Below are 27,668 nucleotides of genomic sequence, written 5' to 3'. Positions count from 1 at the left end.
GATCCGTAAAGGGGACCGCCATCTTCCGCCCTTAGGGTGGCGCAGGGCCCAGAGGAGGCCCGCACCCCACCCGAGCCGCACAGCAGGCGGAGTCCGGCGCGCTCGGAGCGTGGAGCGTCTGCACCCTGCGGCCCGCGGCCCGCTCCGCGCACCCCGCGGCCCCCCCACCTCCGTGCACCCCGCGGCCCCCCTCTCCGCGCACCCGGCGGTGGAGGCGGCGGGCGGGCCCAGACCCAGGCCTCCGCCCGGTGAACCCACTGGGCCGCCGGGCCCGCCCTCCTCGGGGTGACGCGGCCGCGGGGCGGGCCTGGGCGCGGCGGTGGACTGACGGTGCCGGCGGCGGAGCGAGCGGAGCGAACGCGGCGGCACGATGGGGGCCCAGCTGAGCACGGTAGGCGCGGGCGCGGGGCGGGGTGGGCGGCGCTGGGGACGGCAGGCACGCGGCCTCGGGCGCGGGCGGCGCCCACTGCGACCAGCCCGGGGGCCGGGTGCCGGGTGCTGGGTGCTGGGGTGCGGATCCCACCTCGCCGCACCCCACCCCACCCCACCCCGCCCCGCCCGGCCTGGGCGTGCCCGCGGGCGCCCTGACTCACGCCCTGGCCTCTGCCGGGGACCCAGCCCTCCTGTCCCGGATGGGCGACAGCGGGCACTTGGGGGCGGCTCCGCCCGCCCCCCTCATCCCCGCCGCGCCTCACGCAGGGACAGAGGCTTCTGTGCGCGCGCGAGTGTGAGAGCCAATGTCTGTGACCTGGAAAGTTTGCGTGCGACCGAGTGTGACAGTGCGTGACGTGTGATGGTGTGACTGTGACTGGTGAGTGCGTGTAGCCGAGCAAGTGTGAACGTGAGTGTGTACACGGGTGAGTGTGAATGCACGTGGGTCTGAGTGCAGATGTGTGTGACACGGGGTGGCTGTGAGGGTGTGTGTGCATCGTGTGTGTGTGTGTGAGTGAGGGTGTGAGGCTGAGTGAGATGAATGTGTGAGGCGGAGCAGCTGAGTGGAAGTGTGAGTGGGTGTGAGGGTGTGGGGGGGTGAGAATGTGGGGGGGGGTGAGTGGGTGTGAGTGTGTGGGGGTGGGGGTGTGTGAGTGTGTGGGTGTGGGTGTGAGTGTGAGTGTGTGTGGGGGTGAGTGTGTGGGGGGTGTGATGTCGCTGGATGGAAGGGGTTTTATGCATCTTTAGCAACCACCACCCCTGGGCCGCCTCCACCAGCCCAGCCGGCCCGCTCCCTGCCGGGGCATGCTCTTACCAGCCGTGGGCAAACTACGGCCCGCGGGCCAGATCCGGCTGTTCTATCCGGTTCTCTTGCTCTCCCCTCCGCTCCTTTACTTTGAATGTATATTAGTTCACACAAACACTCCATCCATGCTTTTGTTCCGGCCCTCCGGTCCACTTTAAGAACCCATGGTGGCCCTCGAGTCAAAAAGTTTGCCCACCCCTGTTTAGCCGTTTCACAGATGAAGAAATGGACTCAGGCTTGGCCAGCGGCTCGTGGCCGGGCCTGAATTTGTGGCGCTCCAAAGTCCACAGTCATGCTGTCACTGTGGGGTTGTCCCAAAGCTGCCCTCCCTCCCACCAGGCCCACCTCCTCTCTCGGATTTCCCAAGATGCACAGAGCGGGCTTGGGGCTTGTGTTCCCGTGGTGGAGACAGTGGCCAGAGGGCAGCCCCCAATCACCCTGCTGGCTTGGGGGGTAGGATGCGGGGGGTGGGGGGGGGGAGGACTGAGGGGGGAGAACTGGCCCAGCACCTCTGCCTCCATCTCCACGCCAAGCTCTCTGCCTCCTCCCTCAGACTGTGAGGCTCCCCAGGACCGGGTGTGTGCTCAGTCCCAGGGCCCAGCCGGGACTCTGGGGGATGTTCAGACCAAGAAGCAGCCTTGGCCAGGGCATACCTGTGGGCATCACCCCGCCTCAGTTTAACTTCTGACTATGCTCCCAGAAATTGCCTTCCCGCCCCCCACCCCCATGGGGTTCTCACCTTCTCCCAGCGTTGGTTGGATTTGTCGCTAGGTCCCCAGCACGTGGCTGTTCCACACATGGTTTGAACTGCCAGGGCCCCCTGGCAGCCCCCATGTGAGGGGCAGAGCCCTGTCTTGGGGTCAGGAGACCTGATCCGTCCAGGGGTTGGTGGGAATTGCCCCTTCCTTGCGGGACCTGCTGGATCCCCCCCCCCCCCCCCCCCCCCCGTTCCGGCCCAGAATACCCACCCACAGCAGACCTAGCTGGGCCGCCTGGTGAGGGGCTGCCCGCAGTCTGAGGGAGGCCAGCCCAGCCTGGGGCGCCAGACATCTTATCTGGGATGTGCAGGCTCCAGGCTCCAGGCTCCGAGGGAGGCCTTCTACCCTCCAGGGGGGCCCAGCCAAGGGGTTGGCACTTGAGTCTACCAGCCACCTGAGGGGAGCGTTGGGGCCTGGCTCCCCTGCCCTCAGCCGCTGTGAGTGCTCCGTGGGCCCACCCCGCGCTGTCCCTGGCAGCCCCAGGCCTCAGCTGTGGCCCCTGGGAAACTGGGTGGTCTCCCCTGCAGAAGGCAGCTCTGCAGTCACCTGCCCCTCCTCCTGGGTTCCCTTCTCCTGCGGCTCCAGGCAAGGAGCCGCACCCCCCTGCAGGACTTCCTCCACTCCCTCCCATTTCCTGAGAAGGGGACCAGGAAGGGGTGGCCGTTCAGATCCCAGTGGGACAGCTGGCAATCCGGGAGCAGGCAGGTAAGCCTCAGTGCAGAGAGCTGGCACATGGGGAGGGCTGGGCCGGCCAGGTAGGAGGTCCTGGCACATCCCTCTGCCCACCCAGACCTGACCTGGGCAGAGTGGATGCCAGGGTCCCAGTGGGGAATTCAGGGGGTGAGCAGCTTGAGCATGGTGCCCTGTGGTGGGGAGCAAGGCAACCCAGCCCCTCAGCTACAGTGGGTGAGCTGGGGGCTCCCTGGAGACATCCTGGGACTCTGGCACCCCGCTTCCTTCACCCCTCGCCCCCTGTGTTATCAGAAGTGAGGAAAGGCAGGTGGGGGATTCCCTCACAGGGCAGAGCACAGACCACGGAGCAACAGGTCAGGGCCCTGGAGGCAGCTGTTCCTAGAACCCCGGGTGGCTGGGGCGAGGTGGTGTGTGTGTGTGTGTACATATGTTTATGGGTACAAGCTGCACAGCTGAGAAGCTGGGGTGAGGCCTTGGCTCAGCCATCTGCCTCCTGTTTACTCTGCCTGCAGCGTGCAGGGGCGGGAGGGTGCCGTAGACAGGGAGGGGGCTCAGAGCCTGTTTCACCCCCAAGTGTGGGAACTGTGTCTCACCCCTTATGAGTCTGGTATCGCCTCCCACATTCTGCAGACACAGCCCTCACCCTCCACTGCGCCTTTTCCCTGCTATGTCTGTTTCCCCGCTGACCTGATCTCCTCAGGGTGGGGTCCCCTGGCCTGTGACCCCCAAGTCCTGCCTAGGCCCTGGCAGGTGTGCCCATTGGTGTTTGTGGCCTGCGGGCCTGCCCACAGCGGCCTCCCCGGATAGGAATTTGTTCGTACATGAAGCCCTCTGCTCTCTGAGGCCAGGCGCTGTCTGTGGGCGCAGAGAGGCCGTGTGGTGTGGTATGGCTCAGGGCACAGACTGGAGCCAGACACCTGGCTTCAAATGCTGGCCTTGGGATTGTCACCAAGCCTCGTCTGCAATAGGGGATGTCCAGCCCCGCCTCCCAGCTCTGCGGAGTCCCCCGTTGTTGGGAGCGGGGCCTGGAAGGCCCCCCGCATGTTTCAGCCGCCCAGCGAGCATTCTTCCCACAGTGGCTCCAGTGTGCCACCTCTGGGAAGTGGGTGTGCCTGACAGGTGAGGGCACAGCCGGAAGCCGGGATCCCAGACCCCATCGCCCGTGCTCCATGGAGGGCCCCGGGCTTGATGACACACAGGATGGGCCGTGCATGCCCCACCCTCGCCGGGGAGGGATCTGGCCTCTTGCCCTCGTTCCTGAAACTTCCAGACACAGAGAGTCAGAGAGAGATGCGGGTGGGACTTGTTGTCCCTTCACAAGTTTACCCACAAATACTGACCGAGTGTCCCTGGTCTGAGCGCTGGGGATGCACAGGTGATGAGCCACATGCCCCTGCCCTCCTGGGGCTCAGCTAGAGGCTCTGCTGTTTGGTGTTGACTGTGACCAGGGTGGGGAGCTGGCCCGGCTGTTTGCCCCCAGGGCTGGCGTCCAGGATCTCGAAGGGCTGTGCCAGGGCTGAGGCCGTGGTGTCCTGGACTTGCCTTCAGAGCTGTTGACATATGAGTCTCTCGTGGCCCAGCACTAACCATGGGCCGGCGTTAGTGGGCTTGGGGCAGGAGAGATTCGGGGTGAGGGACAGAAAATCGGGAACCAAGGCCCAGACTCCACCCTGGGCCTCTCCGAGCTCCAGTTTCCCCATTTGTCCGGTGAAGAACACAGTTGGCCTGTCTCCCACCCGGCGAGGGTGAGTCAGCGAGGAATGGCGAGGGCAGGTGCTTCTCAGGCTGAATCCAGCTGCAGGCCGCGGGGTCTTGTGTTCTTGAACTTGGCTGCGCATGTAAACAGCTGTGCTCGGGGGTCAGCTCCTGGAAGAACCAACACAGCTCCAGCGGCTCTCAAGGCCGTTTCCGTTCCTTTCCAGGGCTCCCAACTTCCTGGGAATGGAGCTCCATCAACTTTCCCCTAAACGCGTTCCCCAAGGATGTGGCTTTTCTGATGGACAAGGGAGGGGCTTACGGCAGAGGAATCTTCTGAATAGTCCTCACCCCCAGGGAGTTCAGGAGGGAGGCGGGGCTGTGGAAGTCTGCTGAGGCCTGAGTAGCTAGGGAGTGCCGGTCAGGGAAGATTTGAGCTGGGCTCTGCAGGATGAATAGGAGTTTGCTGGTTGGCTGAGGGAAGAGGAGGGGTGTTCTGGGCAGAGGGGAGAATATGCCAAGGCCTAAGGCAAGAAGGCCTTGTGGCTGGTGTTATGGTCATCAGTGGGGCCTTGAGTGTAGGAAGTGGGGAGCCATGGTGGGTTTTTGAGGAGGGGGTGGAGCGGCCTGTTGGTTTGGGCAGCTGGGGCCCCACCGTGGAGAGAGGATCCACGTGGGGGGTCAGTGGGGACCTGGGCTCTGGGCTCTGTGACTGGGGCCCAGAGAGGGCACCTGCCCTGGGAGGCGGCTTGGGAAGAGCCATTCTTTGGGCTTGACAGGCCTGGGTTTGAATCCCGGCTCCGCCCCTGCCTTGTTGCGTGACAATGGGCAAGTCACTTAATCTCACTGAGAAACAGGGACAACATATCACTTGTCACCGCGTGCAGTCCTCCGAGGGCTGGCTGTGGTGTGACTTGGGGCAAGTCACTGGTCCTCTCTGGGCCTCCGTTTCCTGCCAGCACCTGAGGCCGAGGCTTGGAGGGAGGGTTATCCCAGGGAACTCGTGGCCCGTACCTGAAGCAGCGTCTGCCTTTCCTGCCTCATTTCCTCGCCAGCCGTAAATGGGGCCACCCTCTTGCACTTGAGAAAGGTGGGGATTGGAGAGGCAGAGTCTCTCCTGAAGTCCGGAGCTGGGCCCCGAACCCTGGTCTCTGGACCCGAGTCCAGGGCTTAGATGAGACCCAGGAGGGGTGAAAGGCTCATGGTTCCCAGGACATGGTGGGTGCTAGTTAGATGGGCAGGTGGCCCCGGGCAGGGGTGGTCTGGCCCGGCTCCTGCAGGCTGTCCTTTTAGACCAGGGGTGGGCAAACTTTTTGACTGGAGGGCCACAATGGGTTCTTAAACTGGACCGGAGGGCCGGAACAAAAGCATGGATGGAGTGTTTGTGTGAACTAATATAAATTCAAAGTAAAGGAGTGGAGGGGAGAGCAAGAGAACCAGATAGAACAGCCGCCCGCGGGCAGTAGTTTGCCCACGGCTGCTTTAGACCCTCCAGTCACAGGCCAGGGGCCCCATGGGGCAAGGCCTGGCTGCCCTGCCTGGAGGCCCTGCCTGGGAGAGACACACATTGTTCCGAGCCCAACAAAGGGCTGTAACCTCAGCGGCAGCCAGGCAGCTTGAAGCTGCTGCACCGGTTTGGGAGGCAGGGCCAGGCCTGGTGTGGGATCTGGGAGCCTCTGCCCTTCCTTCGCTTGGGTATTCCAACTCCCAGGGGGTAGTGGCCCCATGAGGGTGGCAGGAAAAGCTCCTGTGTGTGTACCCACAATTCTCAGGTTATAGACGGCTCGGTGACCTGTGCCAGCCCCATCTCATCTCAGGTCCCCTAGGAGGTGGGCAGGGCAATGGCTCTCCCCTTCCTTCTACAGAAGGGAACATTGAGGCTCAGAGAGCCTCCCGGGTTGATAGAGAGTGGGGGGAGTTTCCAGGAAGTGGGGAGCAGTAGGGCAGGGGCCACTTCTAGGTCTGTGCTCTGCAGAATACAATACCTCGCCCTGGCCGGTTTGGCTCCCTGGATAGAGTGTCGGCCTGCAGACTGAAGGGTCCCAGGTTTGATTCTGGTCAAGGGCCCACAGGTTGTGGGCTCTGTCTCCAGTAGGGGGTGTGCAGGAGGCAGCGATCAATGATTCTCTCTCATCTTTGATATTTCTCTGTCTCCCCCTCTTCCTTTCCCTCTGAAATCAATAAAAATATATATTTTTTAAAAAGAATACAACACCTCAGGAGTCCCACAAAGGAAGCAGAGAGGCTGCCATGGAAGTAAGGAACTTGGGTCTAAGCTTCCTGGCAGCCAAGGCAAAAAGGGGAATCTGTAGTATTATGATAAGAACATACAGTCATTGGCTGAGAGAACTGAAGTCGGAGGTTTCCTAGGGAGAGTGAGTGAATAAGCTGTGAAACAACTTTTTTAAAAAACTTTTATTTATTGGTTAGAGGCCCGGTGCACAAATTCATGCACCTCCCCTGGCCTGCGGGATCAGCTGAAACCGGCTCTCCGACATCCCCGAGGGGTCCCGGATTGCGAGAGGGCGCAGGCCAGGCCAAGGGACCCCACTGGTGCACATTTGGGGCCAGGGAGGGACGCGGGAGGTTGGCCAGCCAGGGAGGGACCATGGGAGGCTCTGAGGGCGTGTCCGGCCTATCTTGCTCAGTCCAGATCGGCCGGACCCCAGCAGCAAGCTAACCTACCAGTCGGAGCGTCTGCCCCCTGGTGGTTAGTGCACATCATAGCGAGCGGTTGAGTGGCCTTAGCATATCATTAGCATATTACACTTTGCTTGGTTGAACAGATTGGACACTTAGCATATTAGGCTTTTATTATACAGGATTGCTTTGAGAGAAATATCGACTTGTTGTTCCACTTATTTATGCATTCATTGGTGATTCTCATATGTGCCTGACTGAAATCTTGGTGTATCGGGATGATGCTCTACCCACCTGAACTCCGGGCCAGGGCTGAAACAGCTTTTTTTAAGAAATATATATTATATTGAGTTTTTACAGAGAAGAAGGGAGAGGGATAGAGAGAAACATCAATGAAAGAGAAACATCGATCAGCTGCCTCCTACACACTCCCCACTGGGGATGTGCCCGTAACCAAGGTACATGCCCTTGACCGGAATCGAACCTGGGACCCTTCAGTCCGCAGGCCAATCCTCTATCCACTGAGCCAAACCGGTTTCGGCTGAAACAGCTTTCTTGAGAACCAGTGTTCTGTGTGAACTTTAGGGTCTCAGCCTCCCTGTTGGAACCACCAGTGTGGGCTCCCCTACACCATGCCCCACTTTTTATTTTGAAATAATTTCAAGCTGACAGTAAAGACTGTCTAAAGGGCTCTTGTATACGTTCCATGCAGATGTACCCAATGTTAACATGTGCTGTATTTGCTTTTTTTTGTGTGTATATATATATTTTTTTTAAATATATTTTATTGATTTCTTACAGAGAGGAAAGGGAGAGGATAGATAGTCAGAAACATCGATGAGAGAGAAACATCGATCAGCTGCCTCCTGCACACCTCCTACTGGGGATGTGCCCGCAACTCAGGTACATGCCCTTGACCGGAATCGAACCCGGGACTCTTCAGTCCGCAGGCCGACGCTCTATCCACTGAGCCAAACCGGTCAAGGCATATTTTTTTTAACTATTTGAGAGTGTTAAGAGATACGATGCTCCTTTGCCCCTAAATACTTTAGTATCTTTCTCCTAAGAAGAAGGACATTCTGTTGCCTACCACATGGTAGTGAGCAAATCATGGAAGTAACATGGATACAATGCTATTGTGTGATCCATGGGCCCGAATTCATATTTCACCATCGTCTCAGGATTGCCCTTCATACCTATTTCCCCGCCCCCCAACCCCGGGCCATGACCTAATCCAAAACCGCACATTGCATTCAGTTGTTCTGTCTCTTGGTCTCAGTATTAGTTTCCTAGGGCTGCGCGAACTGGGTGGCATGAGACAGCAGAAATGTATTCTCTCACAGTTCTGGGCCACACGTCTGAAATCGAGGGTGGGAGGGCCACACTCTCTGGAGGTCGAGGGGAGCCCTTCCCGCCTCTTCCTGCTTCTCCTCATGGCTGTTGGCCATCCTCGGTTTCCTTGGCTTGTGGCCCCATCACTTCACCTGGCCGTCTCTGAGTCTCCTTCTCTCTCTCATGAGTAAGGTTGTCATGGGACTTAGGGCCCCCGGGATAATCCAAGGTGATCTCATCTCAAGATGCTTAGTTTAGTTACATGTGCAAAGACCCTTTCCAGATGTCCCAGTCCCCGGTTCTGGGTGGACGTCTCTCCTGGGGCCACACTCAGCCTACCAGAGCCTCCTTTAAGCTGGACCATCTTCTCAGACTTCCTTGGTTGCTTGGGGCATTGACTTTTGGAAGTTGTGGCCACTTATTCTGGAGAACGGCCCACGTCTCCTCGTGGTTGGAGACGGGGAGCCCACAGGGCAGTAGTGGGCCCTTATTAAGCGGCATCAGGAGGCTCATGACATCCCGCCCCTTTCCTGTGGCCCAGATAGCGGAGGCCTCTCAGGACCGGCTTCCGGATGGCCAAGGCGTAGCTGCGGCACAGCGGATGCCCTGTGGGCTCAGGCCCGCCGGGGAGCTGGCCTGGGTTAGACACTTTCCATGGTGTATTTCCCTCTTCACAACCTGGGAGTCCGGCTTAGGGTCCCCATTTCACAGATGGAGAAACTGAGCTCAGCGAGGCTGAGTGATCTGCCCCGGGACAAAAACAGCTAGAAAGGGCGGGAGGCCTGTTGTCTGTCTTTGCCAGGGTGTCTGTCCTCTCCAGGTAAAGCAATGCTATCCTGCCATCGCTGTTGGGTTTTCTGTTTTAAAAAAATCCAAACCACCCCTTAGTGTCTCTGTGAGACTGAGCTTGGGGTGGGGGGGGGGCAGGAGGCTGGCAAGGAGGATGCTCAGGGCCAGGCAAGGGGGTGAGTGTGGGCCTGAGGGTTAAGTGTGTGACTGGGGAGGCAGGTGGACTCAGGTCCCTTGGACAAGTTGCTTCACCTCTCTGAGCTTCTCCTCATTTGTAAGATGGTGGTGAGGACAGTGCCAGCCTCATGGGTTGTCATGAGCTTCACTTAACGCCTGTGCGGGGCCCAGCATGGTGCTGAGCAGTGACCTCTCAGAGCAGGGGTCCTCAAACTTTTTAAACAGGGGGCCAGTTCCCTGTCCCTCAGACCGTGGGAGGGCCGGACTATAGTTTAAAAAAAAACTATGAACAAATTCCTATGCGCACTGCGGGCCCAGGACGCGTCGGCTGCTAAGCAGGACAGGCAGCGGCACCCGGCGGGCCGGATCCATGTCCTTGGCGGGCCGCATGTGGCCCGCGGGCCGTAGTTTGAGGACGTCTGTCTTAGAGCTTCCAGAACCCTGCAGATGGCTGGTCCCGTTCAGTTCAGAGAGGGAAAGGGTCTTGCCCAGGGTCACACAGCCAGCAAGGCCCAGAGCTTCTAGTGCCAGCTCAGAGCGTTAGCCGCCCCTCGCACCTGAAGGCAGAGCCCCAGGCTCGGGGTTGTCTGCTTGTCCAGATAGAGCTTAATCGGACCAGGGAAGCGGACTGAGGAAGAAAGGAGGGAGGGAGCACAAATACACAGTGCTCAAGAATAAGCACCGCCGAAACCGGTGTGGCTCAGTGGATAGAGCGTCGGCCTGCGGACTAAGGGGTCCCAGGTTCGATTCCGGTCAAGGGCATGTACCTTGGTTGCGGGCACATCCCCAGTGGGGGGTGTGCAGGAGGCAGCTGATCGATGTTTCTCTCTCATCGATGTTTCTAGCTCTCTATCCCTCTCCCTTCCTCTCTGTGAAATATCAATAAAATATATTAAAAAAAAAAAAAATAAGCACCATTACTTGGGAGCTTGACTCCGAGCTTCCTGGCAGCCAGAGTGAAAAGGGAGGCGTGCTCCGTCACGTACTAGCTTTCTTCATCCCTGTTCCTCGGGGCAAAGGGAGCGTTTCCAGGGACTCAGTAATGCCCTGATGGGCTCAGGAGTCTGGTTTTTGTAACTGCTCCCAGCCGGCACAGAATGCATGCTGGGGTTCCCTGGGTGCAGAAGGTGAGGAGTGGGGGTTCTTGACAGGGGGAACCAGCTGGTGTTGGCGGGAAGGGCAGGTGACAGGCCCTCCCCAGGCCTGCACTGACCTTGTGGGTCTGTCCCTGTCGTTTCAGTTGGGCCACGTGGTCCTCTCCCCAGTCTGGTTCCTCTACAACCTGCTCATGAAGCTGTTCCAGCGCTCCACCCCGGCCATCACCCTCGAGAGCCCGGACATCAAGTACCCGCTGCGGCTCATTGACAAGGAGGTGAGTGCCGGCCCTGCGGGGTCACAGGGCGCGGCCCCCCAGAGGCACCTCTCTCCTTGTCAGCATCATAGCATTTCCCCGGCACCTACTCTGTGCTCAGGACATGGCCCCCTCTGAAGTGTAGGTCCTGTTATCTGCCCATTTAACAGGTGGGGAAAGCAAGGTGATGTCAGTTTCTATGGTTACCAGTAAGTGGCAGAGGGGTTTGAACCCAGGTCTGACCACAGAACACATTCTCTGAACCACACTCACTATCCCACAGACGGTACGAGTGGGAGGGACCCTCAGGACTTTTGAGTCCAGGCGCCCATTTAACAGGTGGGGACACAGAGGGTGGGAGAGGAGTAGAGGGCGTTTAGGTCACACTGTCAGTCAGAGGTGGAGCCAGGACCCGGGCTGTGGCCTCCGGGTGGTCCCAGGTGCTTCCGATCCCAGTGCCCCTTCCTTGAAGACAAAGGCTCCTCCCTCCTCCTTCCCGCCCCAGGGTCTCTACCCAGACGCCCTGTGAGACCTGACCCTCCGAGAGGCTCGCTCCAGCCCTCCTTTGACGTTTCCCTTTTCAATTTCTGCTCCGGAGTGAAAACCACCCCCCCCTGCTTTGCCCTGTGCCCCTTACTCTGCCCGATCCAAGTCCCTCCCCCGAGCTCCACGAGTCTCAGATCTCCAGGGCACAGAGCCGGGGCTCCCTGCGACTGGTGGGAGGTGTGTTGATTGTGCCCGGAGTCCATAGAAGAGGTTAAAACCAGAGAGGGGCAGCCACTCCGCCAGGTGAGGCCACACTGTCCTTCTGGTATGTTCTACACACTTCCTTCGCACGCAGGTGAAATCGTAAGGTTTTGAAATCCTTTCCTTTCTTAAACTTGATTTCTTAAAATTCATTTTCCTTGCCTTTTAATTCTAGAAGTGATGTGTGATTTATATGTGCTCTCTATAAAAATTCTGTGTGTGAAATCTGAGTGATCCCCCCACACACACCTCATATTCGTGCAGTGGGTCCCATTCACCAGTCCCCTCCCCAACCCACACTGTGCAGTGGGTCCCATTCATCAGCCCCCCTCCCCATCCCACACTGTGCAGTGGGTCCCATTCACCAGTCCCCTCCCCAACCCACACTGTGCAGTGGGTCCCATTCACCAGTCCCCCCTCCCCAACCCCACACTGTGCAGTGGGTCCCATTCATCAGCCCCCCTCCCCAACCCCACACTGTGCAGTGGGTCCCATTCACCAGTCCCCTCCCCAACCCACACTGTGCAGTGGGTCCCATTCATCAGCCCCCCTCCCCATCCCACACTGTGCAGTGGGTCCCATTGCCGGTCAGCCTGAGCCTTCTCAGGCATCATGTCTGTATACGCCTGGTGGTGGAGGTCCAGGTGTGCGTACAATGAATTTTAATAGTTTCACCCAGCCATGTAGCATGGACACTTTTCCATGTCTATCCCAAAGCTGATTCCTTCTTTTTAAAAAATATATTTTTATTGACTTCAGAGAGGGAGAGAAAGATAGAAACATCAATGACGAGAATCATTGATTGGCTGCCTCCTGCACGCCCCCTACTGAGGATTGAACCCGCCACCCGGGCATGTGCCCTGACTGAGAATCGAACCATGACCTCCTGGTTCATAGGTTGACGTTCGACAACTGAGCCACACCGGCCGACTGATACCTTATTTTTGACGACTGTCTAGTCTGTGGTCATAGGGATGTCACCCCGCAGATCTCCAGTCCCCTTTGATGAGCTTGTGGCAAATGTCCGAGCAGTAGCCTACCGGCTTTGTGCGGTCAGCAGGGGTCCTGCTTTTTGACACTTCTGCTGTGCTCCCCATGGGCCGGGGAAGGGACCGCTGCTGCCTTTCTCTCTGAACTGGACCTGACAGGTGACCCGAAGGTCCCCAAGGCGCCGAGTCTATTCTCAGGTCGTCGCGGCCAGCAGCCTCCTGGTGCCGGCCCCATGCTGAGCCGTGCTCAGATCTGGCCTCCTGACCTCTGGGTCCCGAGAGCGGCTGCCCAGCACAGTAATGACCAGTGTCTCTCATTTCTGTCCTTCCTCCCAAAATGGTCTGGTGTGTGGGTTTCTGACCGGGAGCCTCAGGACCAGTCGGTGGTTCTGGAATCTGCTCGCAGGCAGCGTTGGGCTCTGTTGCCCAGAGGGCAAAGGTTTCCGTGGAGGCAGCCGCAGGCCTGGGCTGCTGGGGTAGAGGCACCAGCCACCAGCAGCCCATGCCCTGAGCGGGGGCTGGAGCCATCTTTCCTGAGACCCAGGCCACCTGCCTCGCTTGCACGCTCCAGTGGTGCTCAGAGCCGCTCTGTCCCTCTGAGGAGTCTGGGCCCCACCCCACCCGGGAGAACACTGCCTGTGGGTGGACCTGGCCATGTCTCCCAGCCTCCCGTGAACACGTGCTGGACACTCAGCTGTCTTCCGAGCCGCCGCACACACCCATCCTCCTGGCTGCACCGGGTGCGGGGCAGCGGTCAGGGCCCAGGTTCAGCGGTCAGGGCCCAGGTTCAGTCCCAGCTCTGACCGCAGCCTGCCTGGCCTCGGTTTAAGACCACTTAGCGGGGTTTCTGGGGCTTGGATCCCAGCTCCTTCCCCCTAACTAGCCTCTGCCCCACCTTGGAGGGGAAACGGCCGCCACCCTCCCGCCCGTGGACTGTGCAGCCAGCGCAGCCATGGCCGCCTCGGGCCACGGTGCTTTCCGAGCCCCTCTGGAGCCTCGGCCAGGGCATGTGGGGCCTTGTCTCAGCTCTGTCCCTAGTTTCCAGCCAGTCCCTGGGTTCTTCCTGCCACCCCAGGACCCCGCTCAGGCTGATGGCACAGGTGGGTCCCTCCCTCCTGCCCCTGGAACTTTCTGGGCCATCTCAGCCTCCCTCTGGGACCCTGAGTTCCCCTCCTGCTCTGACAGGCTTGCTCTGGGCCCTGGGCAGTGACTGCCCTCCCCAGGGCCAGCGAGAGCGGTGGCTCACCCGCGTGTGCCCGACCTCTGTGCCCTCACACACGGTCTGCACGCGACATCGGTGTCACTCCCCTCAGTGACTTGGGGGCACTGGCGAGGAGGGGGGCTCTGAGGCCTGGCGGCCCCTCTGCCCTGGGCGCCGCCCCACAGCTCGGCCTCTTTGCAGATCATCAACCATGACACCCGGCGCTTCCGCTTTGCCCTGCCGTCACCCCAGCATATCCTGGGCCTCCCTATTGGTGAGTGTGGCCCACCCAGCTCTAACGGAGGCGGGTGCTAGGTCAGAGGGGGGACTTTGCACTTCAACGAGGGAGGGCTTCAAGGAGGAGGTGACAGCTGCCGTGGCCTTAAGAGTACGTGTCAGAATGAGAGAGGAGTTACCCTGGTGGCCCTGGCAGTGGCTTCAGCACAAGCTGGGCATCCCTGAGGTGGCAGTGGGAGCCGAGCACGGGCAGGTGTGAATGCTGGGTGGGCACCGGGAGGTGGGTTGACAAGGCCCAGCGATCCTGCAGGGCTAGTCCCTGACCCAGGTCACTGCTGCGCATCCTGCAGGCCAGCACATCTACCTCTCGGCCCGGATCGACGGAAACCTGGTCATTCGGCCCTACACGCCCGTCTCCAGTGACGACGACAAGGGCTTCGTGGACCTGGTCATCAAGGTGAGGTCTGGGGGCCACGCCACGTGGAGACAGGTGTGGGGGTGACCACATCATAGCCGAGGCCTCCAGGGGACCTGTGTCCCCTGAGCCTGGTCTCTGCTGGCCTGGTGCCCCTCGCGCCCGGTGCCTCCTGCGCCTGGTTCTGTGTGAGGAGCAGATGTACCCAACCAGCAACGGCCATGCGTGGGGTCTGGGCAGAGGGCAGGGCTGGGCTCGGGCTGAGGGCCAAGCAGCTGGCCCAGCTCGCTTTCCCCTGCACTGCATTCAGCCACACAAGCTCCGTGCCCAGCGGGTCCCGTTCTGGGCACAGTTCCCTGAGAAACATCGTGCACACTCGCGGGGGTGCGGTGTGAGGGCGCACGGGCGTGGTCTGGGGAGCTGCAGAGAGGGGCCGCTTACAGGCCGCGGACCAGCCATTACAGGCCGCGGACCAGCATTACAGGCCGTGGACCAGCGAGACATAGGCAACCAGCCAGGACTGTAAAAACCTGGAGAGAGAAGTGATGACCAGCGCGGGGCCTTTTATGAAAATCAGCAGCACAAACTTGACAGTAGCCATCCACGGTCTCTGATTACACATCCAGCGGGTGTGAACCAGCTGGGCTGTTGGCATGGGCTTCAGAGACCATCCCCAGTCAAGGACCAAGGCCCCCGGGCCCTGGCTGACTCTCTCAACTGCACTGTGTGGGCCCAGGCCCCCTCGCTGGCCATTGGTAGGTGGGGGGACTGAGGCAGAGCCCCGCTGAGTCCTGGGGCCGGGCTGGGTCTGCCTGGGTCCCCCCTTTAGCTCAGTGTCCTTTAGTCCCCCTGCTGGTGCCCAGCCTGGTCTCGGGACCCTGTCTTTAGCTGGGGAGCCGACAGTGAGCATGTGGTCACACAGGTCGGTGCTCACTCCAGGGGACACGGGACCGAGCCTGGAATGGGCACTGGGCAGGGGTGGGTGGGCGAGGAGGCAGCGACAGCTGGAGAGGTGCAAAGGCCCTGAGGTCAGGAGGAAGCACGAGGGCTAAAGCCCCAAAGGGCAGTGGATCAAGTCCAATAGGTCAGCGGGCAGGGGGCCTGGGAGATGCTGTAAGATCTGGAGCTTCGTGCAGAAGCGAAGGGAAGGGGCGAGGGTTCGAGCATCTGTCCTCATTGAAACACTCCGGCCGAATGCGGAGGTGTGGGGGGTTCAAGTAGAGGATAAAAAAACTCATGCTGAAAGGCCCCTCCTGGCTGGGAGGCCCCACTGGCCGCCATTGGCCCAGGATACGGGTCACAGTCCTGGCCTGGCACACAGCGTGCCCTGACTGCCCTTCCCTCTCCCTGCACTCCCTGCCCCTCACATCCCCCACATACCGCCCGGTGCTGCTCCCTCCCTAGTCCCCAGCCCTGGCAGGCCGCCTGGCTTTGCACTCCCTCCCTCCCCAGCGCCTTTCTGTCTGCCCATCACCTGGCGGGCCCTTCAAGGCCCAGGAAACATGCCTGTGCCGCTTCCCGGCCCGGCAGGGCGAGTGCTCCTCTGTCTCCGCGTCTCTATCTGAGGGCTGTAGCGCTTCCTTTTTTCCAAAGCTGAAGCCCCAGAGGGCGCGGGGCAGGAGGTTGTTCTGAGTGAGGCTTTTATGACAGCGGAGGATGGAAGAGCTGACCATCACGGGAGGGCGTGGCCGGCCCACTTCCCGGAGCCGCTGGCCTTTACTGAGCTGACAGCCTCGGAGTCTCCCGTCGGAAGGTCACGGAGAAGTTCTTGGAGGAATGTTAATACGTCAGATGAAGCCATGGGGTCGGCTGCCCTGTGTACACCAGGCTGATGCTTTGCGTTCCAAGGACACGTTGGGGGCGGGCAGACTCCTGGGGGTCCTGGGCACAGCCGGGTACCTTGTGATGGGTGGGTGGGGCACTCTGTGAGAGGGCCACCCCCAGGCTGCAGAGGAGCCCCCAAAAGTCACTTCCCATGAGGCCCAGAGCTCCCCCACAACCCTGGGAACGGGAGTGAGGCCTGTGGGTGTGTCTTGCAGGTTTACTTCAAAGACACCCACCCCAAGTTTCCCAGCGGAGGGAAGATGTCCCAGTACCTGGAAGGCATGAAGATCGGAGACACCATCGAGTTCCGGGGCCCGAACGGGCTGCTGGTCTACCAGGGCAAAGGTGAGCGGGGCTGGACCCCCCGAGGACCCGCAGGCCCGAGGGTGCTGGTGCAGGGCCTGACTGCTGCTTCTGGGTGACTTGTCAGACAAGCTGTCTCCTCTGCAGGGCCTCAGTTTCCCCAGCTGTACAGGGCATGAGTGGGCCAGCGCAGGGGTTGAGCTGGCTGCCCCTGGAGGCCCCGTCTAGCCCGCAGACCAGCCTCGTTTGGCTGAAAACAAGCGGGAGGTTGTGCCGGAAGCCTCCGTGCGCCCGCCGCTACCGCTCCCCACGCCGTCTGCACGAGGGAGCCATGCTGGGCTCCTCTAGCATTCGAGTTGGTCCCGTGCCCACCGCCCCTCCCTCACCCTGCCTGGCTGGCGTTGGGATGGTGGGCGCCTGCACCTCGGACCCCCAAGCAGGGGCAGGTTCTCCAGCCCATCTGACCCCCAGACACAGCGTGTTGGAGAGCGGGCCTCACCCCTTCTCTCCTCCCCAGGAAAGTTCGCCATCCGTCCGGACAAGAAATCCAACCCAGTCATCAAGACGGTGAAGTCTGTGGGCATGATCGCGGGCGGGACAGGTGTGTGGTCCCGGAGCCCCTCGCGGAGTCCCCAGTGCGTGGATGCTGTGGGTGGGGTGAGGGTGTGGGGCAGGGCACAGATGTGAGCAGTTGTGAGCTGCCCGAGGTCCTGGCACCTCCCCTGGCGCCTGCCCGGCCCCCGGCCTGTGTGTGTACAGCGGGCTCACCCAGCCTGCGGGGCTGCCGTTCCGCAGGTATCACCCCGATGCTGCAGGTGATTCGCGCCATCATGAAGGACCCGGATGACCACACCGTGTGCCACCTGCTCTTTGCCAACCAGGTCAGTGGGCGTTCCAGGGGTGCAGACCCGGGCCCTGCTGAGAGGGGCGCAGGGCCTCGGGGGACGTGGTGCGTGAGATGCTCGGGGCAGCAAGCATGAGGGGTGCTCTGAGGCCGTGTGCTCGGCAGCCTGTGCAGCAGCGGGAGGGGGTGGGGCTTTTCAGCCCAGAGCCCGTGTCTGGCCTGACACTTGGGGGTTGGAGAAGCATCAGGCACCTGGGGCACCTCCACCAGAGACTTGCTCCCCTGGCTTCTTCCTCCCAACCTCAGAGCTCCCTCCGTGAGCAGAGCTGAACCCACCAGTGAAGTGGGCAGATGCTGGCTGGGGCTGGGGCAGCCCTGGAGACGGGCCGTGTCACAGGAGAGGTGCCGGGGGTCCACCTGCACCAGGGCCCTGAGCTGGGGGGTGGGGCAGGGTTTGGACCCGGCCTCTCTCCTGAGTGCATGTCCTCCTCGCCGCGCCTGCTGCCTGCCCACCCTGGCCTGCTGTGTGGCCTCGGACAAGTCACTTTCCCTCTCTGTGCTTTGATCCCTCAGCTGGAATGAGCCATCATAAGTCTTTTCTGTTCAGTGTTTCGTGGCTGGGGATGTGGGTTTTGTCGTGACGCCCGTTAGGGGGAGGCCGAGATGAGGCAGTCCTTCCCTGCAGTGTGGAGGCCGAGCCAGGTGCGGGCTGGCTCTGGCCCAGTCTCTGCACCATCCGTCTGTGAGGAAACTGAGCCCCGAGGGACAGAGACTGGCCTAAGGTCCTTGGACTCTGCACAGTTACAGGAAGTTGCCCTGTGGCCAACCAAGGCGGCCTTCCCGGGCCCGGGGTGGGTGGAAAGAGCCAGAAATCCCAAACTGCTGGCGGCGCAGGAGGGCAGGCAGCAGCTGCCCTGGTCGTGCTGGGTGCGTCTGTGGAGGCCATCAGCCCTCTGTCCGCCAGCGGGGCATCCCCGCGCCCGTTAGCCCGTTAGCCGGGGCGGTGGTGCGGTTGCCCTACCTCTAAGCTCTAGACCCAGAGAGGGGTGTGGCCTGCATGTGTTACAGCAAGTGGAGCCAGTGTATTTTATGAAAAACGGCACATTTTATGAAAAGTCACTGGTACCCACGCATATTTTGTGGAAAATAGCCATATTTTTGCGAACGTCGTTTTGTGTCACATTGGGAAGCCTTTGTGGTGTCTGGCTCCATGCCTGTTCTGCACTCGGTGCAGTGGCTCAGGCCACGATGCCCCTAGAAGGTCCCTGGCCTTCCTGAGGGAACAAGAGTGGACAATGCCGATCAAGTCCTTGTATAAGATAAAAATCGTCTGACCTCACAGACGCTCGGGAGGGTCCCCAGGACCCCAGGGCTCACAGGCCATGCTGAGGGGGCATTGCCACTTTGCCCACCCAGATCTTGCTTCGTCCTGAGAGGGAGGACATGGGGCTAGCCCCTCCTAAGAGAACACGCCTTTCAGAAGGACATTAGCCCTGACCGGTTGCCCAGTGGTTAGAGCATCAGCCCACGGCCGGAAGGTGGAGGATTCCATTCCTGGTCAGGGCATGTGCCTCAGGTGCAGGCTCCATCCCAGCCCTGGTCGGGGCACGTGCCAGAGCAGTCACTGTGTCTCACATTGATGTTTCTCTCTCTCTCCCACTCCTCCCTCCCCTCCCCTCCCTCTAAAAAAACAAGGATAAAAACAAGTGAGGACATGAAAGGAGAGTTAAGAGCAGTGAGGCTGATACTCTCAGGGTGCCGGTTCCTTATAAAGTAATGCTCGTTTCCGGTGGGTATCGCCCCCCTTTCACATGACAGAGCAACGCAGAGTGGTCAGGGAGCCGGGGGCATGCACAGCCAAGGGAGTTCTGAAAAGGAAGAGTAACGGGAGGAACTTAGCGCACGATGTGACAACGAACTAGAAAAGCATGGGGTGGAACCGTGGCTCTAGAGCCGCACGTGAGACCTGGGCTCACTGGTCCTACTGCGTTTCTGGTAACAACGAACATCTAGACGGTGCTGGAACCTGCTAGAACATGTGGCCATTCGCATTTAAATTAAGATCAGAATGTAAAACTTGCTTTTCCAGTCTCACTAGCCACATTGCATGGGTCCCGTAGCCACACGTGGCCAGTGGTTACCGCATCGGATGACGCAGGCCTGGAACATTCCCATCACTGCAGAAGGTTCTGTAACGTCTGACCTGGAAGCAGGCCCAGGTGTCTATGAGACTTTGTATATGATGCAGGGACATCGCAGCCTGAGGAGAGATGAACGTGGTGTTGGGCCCTGGCCGGTGGGCCTCGGGCTGAGCGGCAGAAGGTCGCTGGTTGGGTTCCTGGTCAGGGCACAGGCCTGGGTTGTAGGCTCGATCCTCAGTGGGGGGCATGCAGGAGGCAGCCGATAGATGTTTCTCACATTGGTTTTTTTTTTTTTCCTCTCTCCCTCTCTCTAAAATTAATAAAAACATTTTTTTAAATGGGTATTGGGTGGCCCTAGCTGGTTTGGCTCGGTGGATAGAGTGCCAACCTGTGGACTGAAGGGTCCCAGGCTCGATCCCCAGTCAGGGCACAGGCCCAGGTTTCGGACTTGATCCCCAGTAGGGGGCATGCAGGAGGCAGCCGATCAGTGATTCTCACTCATCTTTGATGTTTATAGCTCTGTCTCCCTCTCCCTTCCTCTCTGAAATCAATGAAAACGTATTTTAAAAAATTAAGAAACGTAAAAATAAGTGGGTGTTGAGTGCTCGCTTCGGCAGCACATGTACTAAAATTGGAACGATACAGAGATTATTAGCACAGCCCCTGCACAAGGATGACACGCAAATGGGTGAAGTGTTAGTATATTTCCCCAGAGAGTACGATGCCGTGAAAGGTTGAGGAGCTGAGGAGGCGGGACTTTCTGAGGGCAGAGTGACCTTTGGGATGTAAAGAATGTCTTTGGTGCCCACCATAACTGCGTTTAGTTAAAGTTTAATTTCAGACCAAAAAAGAAAAAGAAAAAGAATGTCTTTGGGTTGAAACCATGGACGTTTTGTCACTGGCCCGTGTTCCTGAATACGAAACATGCATTTGTGAGCTTAGGACTAGGTTCTCTTGTTAAATAACAATTAGGAAATACAAAAGGAGAAAAGGAATGTTGGGTTAGTTGCTATGCATTTGGGAAAAACTAAGTAGATCCCTCCTTTACCTTCCGGAGAATGGAGTTTAGGTTAAAGATGTAAAAAACACTACAACAACCCGAAGCTTTAAAAGTAGGGGAGCATTTTTCCAAGAACTACTGTTGCGTGAATGAATGGCCGGGGACGGCCGTCTAAGCCAGATGGAGAGGAAAGACTGAGCCACGAGGAAAGACGGGAGGAGTGAGTTCTCTGCGGAAAATTAAAAACGTGTCAATGTTCTTATTTGGGTGAAAAAACATATTAACAAGGTAGAAAGATACAGAACCAAGAAAAAACATATAACATCACCAAGAGAAATGCATATCCTTAATGTTAAAAGAGCTTTATAAACTAATAAGAACTATGACTAGACCAATGACAAACATATTAATCTTATCTAACAAATCCTATTTAATAAAGGGGGAATATGCTAATTGACCATCACTCCGTCACAAAGATGGCTGCACCCACAGCTGAAGCCAAGTTCCCATAAGGAGCCTTAACAAGTAATCAGCAGGGACCTGAGGCTACGCCCTCCCCACCCCGTGGGGCTTGACGGGATCTCAGGCCACGCCCCCCACCCGGCAGGGCTTGACAGGGGACCTCAGGCCGTGTCCCCCACCTGGCGGGGCTTGACAGGGGGTGGGGGGACCTCAAGGCATGGCCTCCACCCCAGTCTGGGCTGGGGGACCTAAGGCCATGCTCCCCGTCCTGGCGCCAGGCCACGGGACCTGAGGTCACGTCCCCTGCCCAGCAGGGCTTGACAAGGGTGGGACTGGCCAGGTCTGGATCTAGCCCAATGAGGGGGGGAGGCGCGGGCCGGCTGGGTCTGGGTCTCACGCGATTTTGAGGCACGTGAGTGGGCAGGGACTTGACTCTGGGTCCCATGGTACACTCCAGACTCTGAAAGGAGGAAGGTTTTCATATACATTTTACTAATTTTCTTTTATCTCTGACACTTCTATTATAGAGAAAGGGCAAATAGCAATATTAAATTATTTCCTCTAATCCCCTTTTAATGTGTACAAATTTCATGCACCGGGCCACTAGTCTATATATATATAAAAGGCTAAGCAACCAGCCGGTAGGTATGATGCACACTGACCACCAGGGGGCAGACAGTCAATGCAGGAGCTGCCGAGCTGCGGTGACTTGGCAGTGGCAATTCTCAGGTGATGCACCCCTGAACCAGAGAGGAGGGACCCCAATTCCTAGCAGGGCTGCAAGATTCTACCAGGCTGCTAGACCCCACCTGCCAGAGGGACCCTGCTCACTCCGCAGACGCCCTTCGAGCTGTGGCGCCGCCCCAGGTGGGGCTGGCTGGGGAGGGACTGCGAGAGGTTGGCTCCAGGGTGTGTCGGGCCTGTCTCCCCCAGTCCTGCCCCGCCGGCCATCTTCTAAATCATTTCCTTTCAATGTGCACTAATCCGTGTACTGGGTCAGTAGTAAAATATAAAACCTGAGATTTACCTTCTATCGGTCTGACTGGCAAAGATTAAACAGTTACTGCCCAGTGTGGGCAATGGTGTGGGAGGATGGACACTCCCTGTTGTGCCCCTGCGAAGTCTGGGAAGGCTTCCTGGAGGAGAGGGCCATGGGCTGAACTCTGGGGCTGTGTGGGCTGTCAGGCGTCTGATTTCCTAACTTACGGATGTGCAACCTGAGATGCCGGAACCTAAAGGCTTGTCCCAGGGATGAGGATGGCGACCTTCGTCTTTCACTGAGCCACTTGTTAGTTTAAGTATCATAGTCACCCCCTAGCGACCGTCACGATAGGGTGTTGGCCGTGTCCTCCCAGTCTGCCCTCTGTCCGATCGTTGAGCGCTCCATCTGTAGTTCTGTTCCCCACTCTCCACTCCCACTGTACCGTGCGCACTCCCACAGCGCTCAAACCCTTTGCAGGCTGCACTTGCAGTGAGCATCTCCATCGCAGCTTGACCCGCTCCTGTGCGAGATGGGAGGGGTGATGCTTCTAGGAGTCCGGTGAGCGGTGCCACGCTGCTCTCCTGGAGCTGTGCCAGGCGTGTGCCCATGGGTGGGCGATGACGAGCCGTTGGGCGAGTGTCTCCAAGGGCTGTCCCTGCCGCCATCCTCCTGACCCCGGGACTTGTCCCCCCACAGACCGAGAAGGACATCCTGCTGCGGCCCGAGCTGGAGGAACTGAGGAACGAACATTCCGCGCGCTTCAAGCTCTGGTTCACGGTGGACAAAGCCCCTGACGGTGAGTGGTGGAAGCCGGGCCGGGCGGGCTGGGTGGGGGCGCTGGTGTCCTTTGGCCTGTGAGAGGAACGCAGTGACCCGGTGACCCCGTCTCCCAGGTGAGGATGGAGGGTCAGAGAGGGGAAGTAAGCGCCCCGTCACACAGCTGGAAAACATCTGGGACAAGCTGAACTCGCATGCTCCTCTAGAGCCCTGGCTGCGCTGCCCCCTGCTGGACGAAGGAGCCTGGCCTTCCCCTGGGGCTGGGACTCGCCGTGGGCAGGTCTGGGGCAGAGCTGGGTGCTGATTGCTCGCACCCTGTAGTTTGTACCCCGTTAGGCCCATTTTTCTATCCAGTCATCAGCCCGGGGTGGGCTAGACTGATGGACGGTTACCCCTGCCTGTCCGGGTGTTTAAGCTGTTTGCCAAGCTCACACAGTTGATTGTGGAGGAACCAAAACCACATAGGAGACAGTGAGTAGGTAGATGCAGATGCAAAAAAAATTACCTTCTTTGCTGTGGGAAAAGCAGCAGGCCAGGCTTCTTGGTAGATAATACTGGTGATGTTTGCTTCGGGGATAGGAGACAATTGGGCATGGTGGGGAGTGGGGCGAATTGGAGAGCATCTGCCCTGTCCAAAGTGGGCAGCCCCCTCGGCTCCATGTCAGTCAGCTGTGCAGGAATTCAGCCCTGCAGACCAGGCCTCTCCACTCTTTAAAGGAGCTGGATCTGCATTTTCCTGGGGAATTTCTAAATGTTAGAAATAACCTTTTCTAAGTAGCCACGCAGACGCCAGCTTGTAATCTCGTTCGCGTTCTGCCAGCCCCCCTTGCGTGGCCTCCAGCTTCTCACCCAGCCCCACAGTTCACTGGGACTCAGCCACGTTGTGGGGAACGCCTCCAGCTTCTCACCCAGCCCCACAGTTCACTGGGACTCAGCCACGTTGTGGGGAACACGCCGCTCTCTGCTCCTCCCAGAAGCGAGCAGACGGGCTCTGGGCTGGCGCCTGTCTAAGGCGCTGCGTCCTCTGGGTCCATCCCCGGGAGAGGAGCCTCCCCCCTGGGCGACCAAAGCGGGTCCTGGGCCTGTGGCTGGACCGGCCGGCCGGGGCCAGCCCATCTGGGCTACAGGTTCCCTCCCGGTCGGGTCCCCGCTGTGTGTGCTCATGAAGCAGCCTGGCCCCGGGCTGATGTTCCAGCGGGTGAAGGAAGCAGGCTTATTAGTCAGTCACAGAGCATGGTAGCGGGTGGCCAGTGAGACCCAGGGAAGACCGTGCCGTTGGTCGGGCAAGGGCTTGAGTGAAGGCCGGGCGGGGGCACTGGTTCTGCCGGTCGGAGCTGCTGTTCTAGCAAAGAAAGGAGCCTTTCTCTTGTACCCAGGTCTCAACCAAAGGGGGTGGGTGGGGAGGCACTGTGTTCTGGTGCAGGTTCCAAGAGTGGTAGGGGGGCTCCCTAGCCACCGTGGGAACCGCCTTGCCTGTTGCCATTGGAAGGCCCGTCCTCTGGAGGAGGGGCCAACACTGTCCCCTGCTGGTGGCACACGGCAACGCCAAGACCAAATGCCGCCTCCCAGGGACGGTTGAACAGGACGGGTTCCGGGCCCAGGGAGGTGCCGTGGGCTCTCTCCTCTCGGCCTGTGTTTGGCCTTACCCTGACCACGCTTCGAGGGCATTAAGCTGTGGCTGTAACATTAGCATAAGCTGGACTCCAGATGCTGAGGAAGAAATGGCAGCTGAGCAGCATAGCCATCGCAGAGCTCAGCGGGGGACAGGAGCGGGGCCAGCCCACGTGGCAAATGCAGCTGACATGCTCCCCACAAAGCCACCTCAGTGCACGCGTGAAGAAAGCACACTGCCCGTGACAACGGAGGTGTGTCACGCCTGCACATTCCATTCGTTGGCAGACACGGTTCCGTCCGTGCAGTTTTGACGAGGTCCTTTCAGATGCGTTGCCCAGCTGTGACAATGCCACGTGTCGGTGCCCTGCCCCGCTCCAGGAGGCTGTCGGGCAGCTTAAGAAGACTCCCTGAGTGAGTCAGGGGCGCAGACAGAGCGGGTGAGGAGACAAGGGCGGGCTGTGACATAGAATCAGGAATGAGGTTTGTACAGAGCCATGGACTGGGATGCACGCTTGCTGCAGATCCTGAGCTTCCCAGCAGCCAAAGTGCAAAGGGGATGTGGTCAGTTACTCAGATCAGTGCCCGTACGACAGAGAATGCTCCAGTGCTCAGCACTCCATTGCCACGACGAGCTGGGACTGCTGGCCCCCGGCAAGGGACCCCTAGAGTGGGGCAGTGAGTGTCCGTCGAGCCAGGTCCCTCGGTCTGTCTCCTCCGCCTGACCTTGGCTTCCAGGGCTGTGTTTCTGTTGGTGTCCAGGGCTTTTCCAGCCGGAAAACAGAGACCAGCCAGGTAATCGGGGGTTCCGGGTGGAGGGACTCGGTACAGAGCCGTCCCCAGCCTCTGCCAGCCCTGGCGGAGCACTGGGTCCTCTGATTGAGCCAGCGTCCCTCCGTCTCCTCTCCCCCTCCCATCGGCTGCCCACGCTCCCGCTCACCTGCTGCTTCTCGCCCACCATCCCCGCTGCCCCGCGCCCCTCCCCCCAGAGCTCAGCTAGAGGATCTGCCAGGGTGACCGCCCCACCCAGGGGCCAGAGCGCAGGGGCCGGCCTGGGCGTGGGCACTCCCGGTGGGATCAGGAGGTGGCCAGGGGGGCTCCTTGGAGGGGAGGCAGCCATCTGTCTGTCTCGGGCTGAGCTGCTCGGCATTTGAGAGCCCGTGGCTGCGTGGCCAGCAGATGCCCTCAGTCTCCAAGGAGTGCTGGTCCCGCCCGAACCTGGGAGCCGAGAAGGAAGGGGACTTCTCGCTGGGCCCCTCCTACTCGTCTGAAAGAGGAGGCAGTGGTTAGGCAGCACGTTTGAAAGGTGGGGCCCCCCCCCCCGGACCTCATGGCCCCGTGCAGTAGGCAGGATGGCACTGTGAGAACACGTGGACACTGAGGCACAGACGGGTGGATGCCCAGCAGGTGGGAAGCCAGAACCGGAGAGATGGGCGGCCCCTCTTCCTCTCTTCCGCCCCCGGCGGCGCCCAGCCATCAGAGCCCCACCCTCCCATCAGACTCCTGCCAGCCTTCGGTCCCCATCAGTCCACTGTACCCCTCTGAGCAGCCCCTGCAGCGGGCCAGTCCCTGAGGGTCCGTGTTAGACTAGAGCCCTTGCCAGCCTAGGTGCCAGGTTCTCACCAGGGGCACCGTCAGTCACCAGGAGGAATGAAGGGAGGTTCCAGATCTCAGGCGAACCTGGAGACACTGCGTACGAGAGGGCGTGCAGGCAGGACCAAGACGGGGCCGGGGCCGCTGCGTCTGGAGCTACCGTGTCTGTCTGGGTCTTGCTGGCTCATTCACTGCTGCTTTGGGACACATTCCGTCCTTCGTTATTAATTGAGCAAGTGCTATGTGCCGGGCTGTCTGGGCACTGGGGACCCAGTGCATGGGCCGACACCCTGGTGGGGGCAAGAGTTAGGCAGGCGGCCCGTGGGGGAGGTGTTGGTAGAGAAGGTCACCTTGACCGGCCTGGAGCTGGACACTGGCTTGGGGACAGACCCCTGGGACCGGGAGTCCACATCTAGCCGAGCGCATGCCTCAGCGCGTGACCTCGGACAGCTCACTTCTGGGTCCTCTGGGCCTCAGTTTCCACGTCTGTAAAATGGGATCATTAGCCCTCTCCCTGTCCACCCACCGGGGTGGTTCTGAGGGCCAGATGGAAGCGAAAGGCTTTGTGAGCTGGCGACCCAGAGGGCTTGTGCTGTGCTGTGGGCAGGCCAGGCTGGGCGGGCATCAGCGCGAGGGGTGGCGTGGATCAACCTCCTCACTCTCCAGGGCCGGGACCGTGTCCGCCGTGGGAGGGGTGCTGGGCAGGGGCGGTCGTGGGCAGCCCCGGGGGCGTGCTTGGACTCACCTAGTCTCCCCTCTGCAGCTTGGGACTACAGCGAGGGCTTCGTGAACGAAGAGATGATCCGGGACCACCTCCCACCGCCGGAGGAGGAGCCGCTGGTACTGATGTGCGGGCCGCCGCCCATGATCCAGTACGCCTGCCTGCCCAACCTGGACCGCGTGGGCCACCCCAAGGAGCGCCTCTTCAGCTTCTGATGGCCGGGCACTGCCGCGTGCATGCCCGCCCCCCGTCCTCATGCCCTGCCCGCACCCGCCACCCTGCCACCTTTACCCTCACTCCCCCACATCCCTCACTGTGGCCCGGGGCTCAGCCTGGCCTGCCCGTGCCCGCTCGGGCGGTCACCCTGCTGGGCTGGCCCCCAAGGCGCCCCTTCGGGATCTGGGTTCGATTACTGTGGCCGCCACGGCCGCCTTCAGGACAGGCTCCTGTCGGACCCGCACTGGTTCTTGCAGTGAAGGCCGCCCGGGCTCGGTCCCCCCCGCAGCCCCACCCCACACACTACTGGGCCAAGGTCGCCAGCACCGAGCTCCACCGCCCCCCCAGAGCAGACCACAGGCGGAAATGATCGCAAATACACGGCAGTCAGAGCTGCGGGCGCCAGGGACTCCCTGCCACCACCTGGGGATCCCCGCCTGCGCCCCTCACTACCTGCCTCGGGGCCAGGCCAGGTACCACCCGAAAGTCCCTTGGCCGGGACTGCTGGCGTGAGAGGCTGCCCCACCCCAGGGCTGGGAGGAGGGGCCGGCTGAGGGCCCCCCTGGCTGGCACGGGGCCCCTCCTGGAGCCTCCACATTTCCCCCAGTGCACCCAGACATTGGGCAGCTTTGGGAGTTCCAAGCTGTCGGCTCGGTGGTTAGAGCGACCACTTCAGGGCCCTGGGCCCCAGCCCTGATGGCAGAGGGAGGACAGAGCTAATGTTTATTTCTTCCTCTGCCCGAACCCGCCCTCCTGCTGCCTGCGCCCCCGCCCCCGCGTGGGGGAGACTTAGCAGAGCCTCTTGTCCGAGCCACATTCTCAGTGGCCGCGTCGTTGCCTTTAGACAGTGGTGGGTTAGCCTCTAGCATATCGGCTTTTTCAGAGTCATTTATGAGCAGGAAAAACGTTGAAATAAAACTTATGTTAACCCTC

General features: G+C 60.0%; 1 protein-coding gene across 1 annotated transcript; it reads left to right on the top strand.

Annotated features, from left to right (window-relative positions):
- CYB5R3 (cytochrome b5 reductase 3) lies at nt 1-27,668 on the top strand. Its single transcript, XM_080662424.1, has 9 exons — nt 1-391; nt 10,562-10,693; nt 13,811-13,883; nt 14,197-14,303; nt 16,301-16,430; nt 16,906-16,989; nt 17,184-17,269; nt 22,514-22,613; nt 26,562-27,668. Exons 1-9 carry the CDS (start codon nt 371-373, stop codon nt 26,732-26,734), a joined length of 906 nt encoding a protein of 301 aa, XP_080518550.1. The 5' UTR covers nt 1-370; the 3' UTR covers nt 26,735-27,668.

This window comes from Plecotus auritus, assembly GCF_963455305.1.
Source record: "Plecotus auritus genome assembly, chromosome: 3".
Classification (NCBI taxonomy): Eukaryota; Metazoa; Chordata; class Mammalia; order Chiroptera; family Vespertilionidae; genus Plecotus; species Plecotus auritus.
This window is presented reverse-complemented; position numbering and strand designations above follow the sequence as displayed.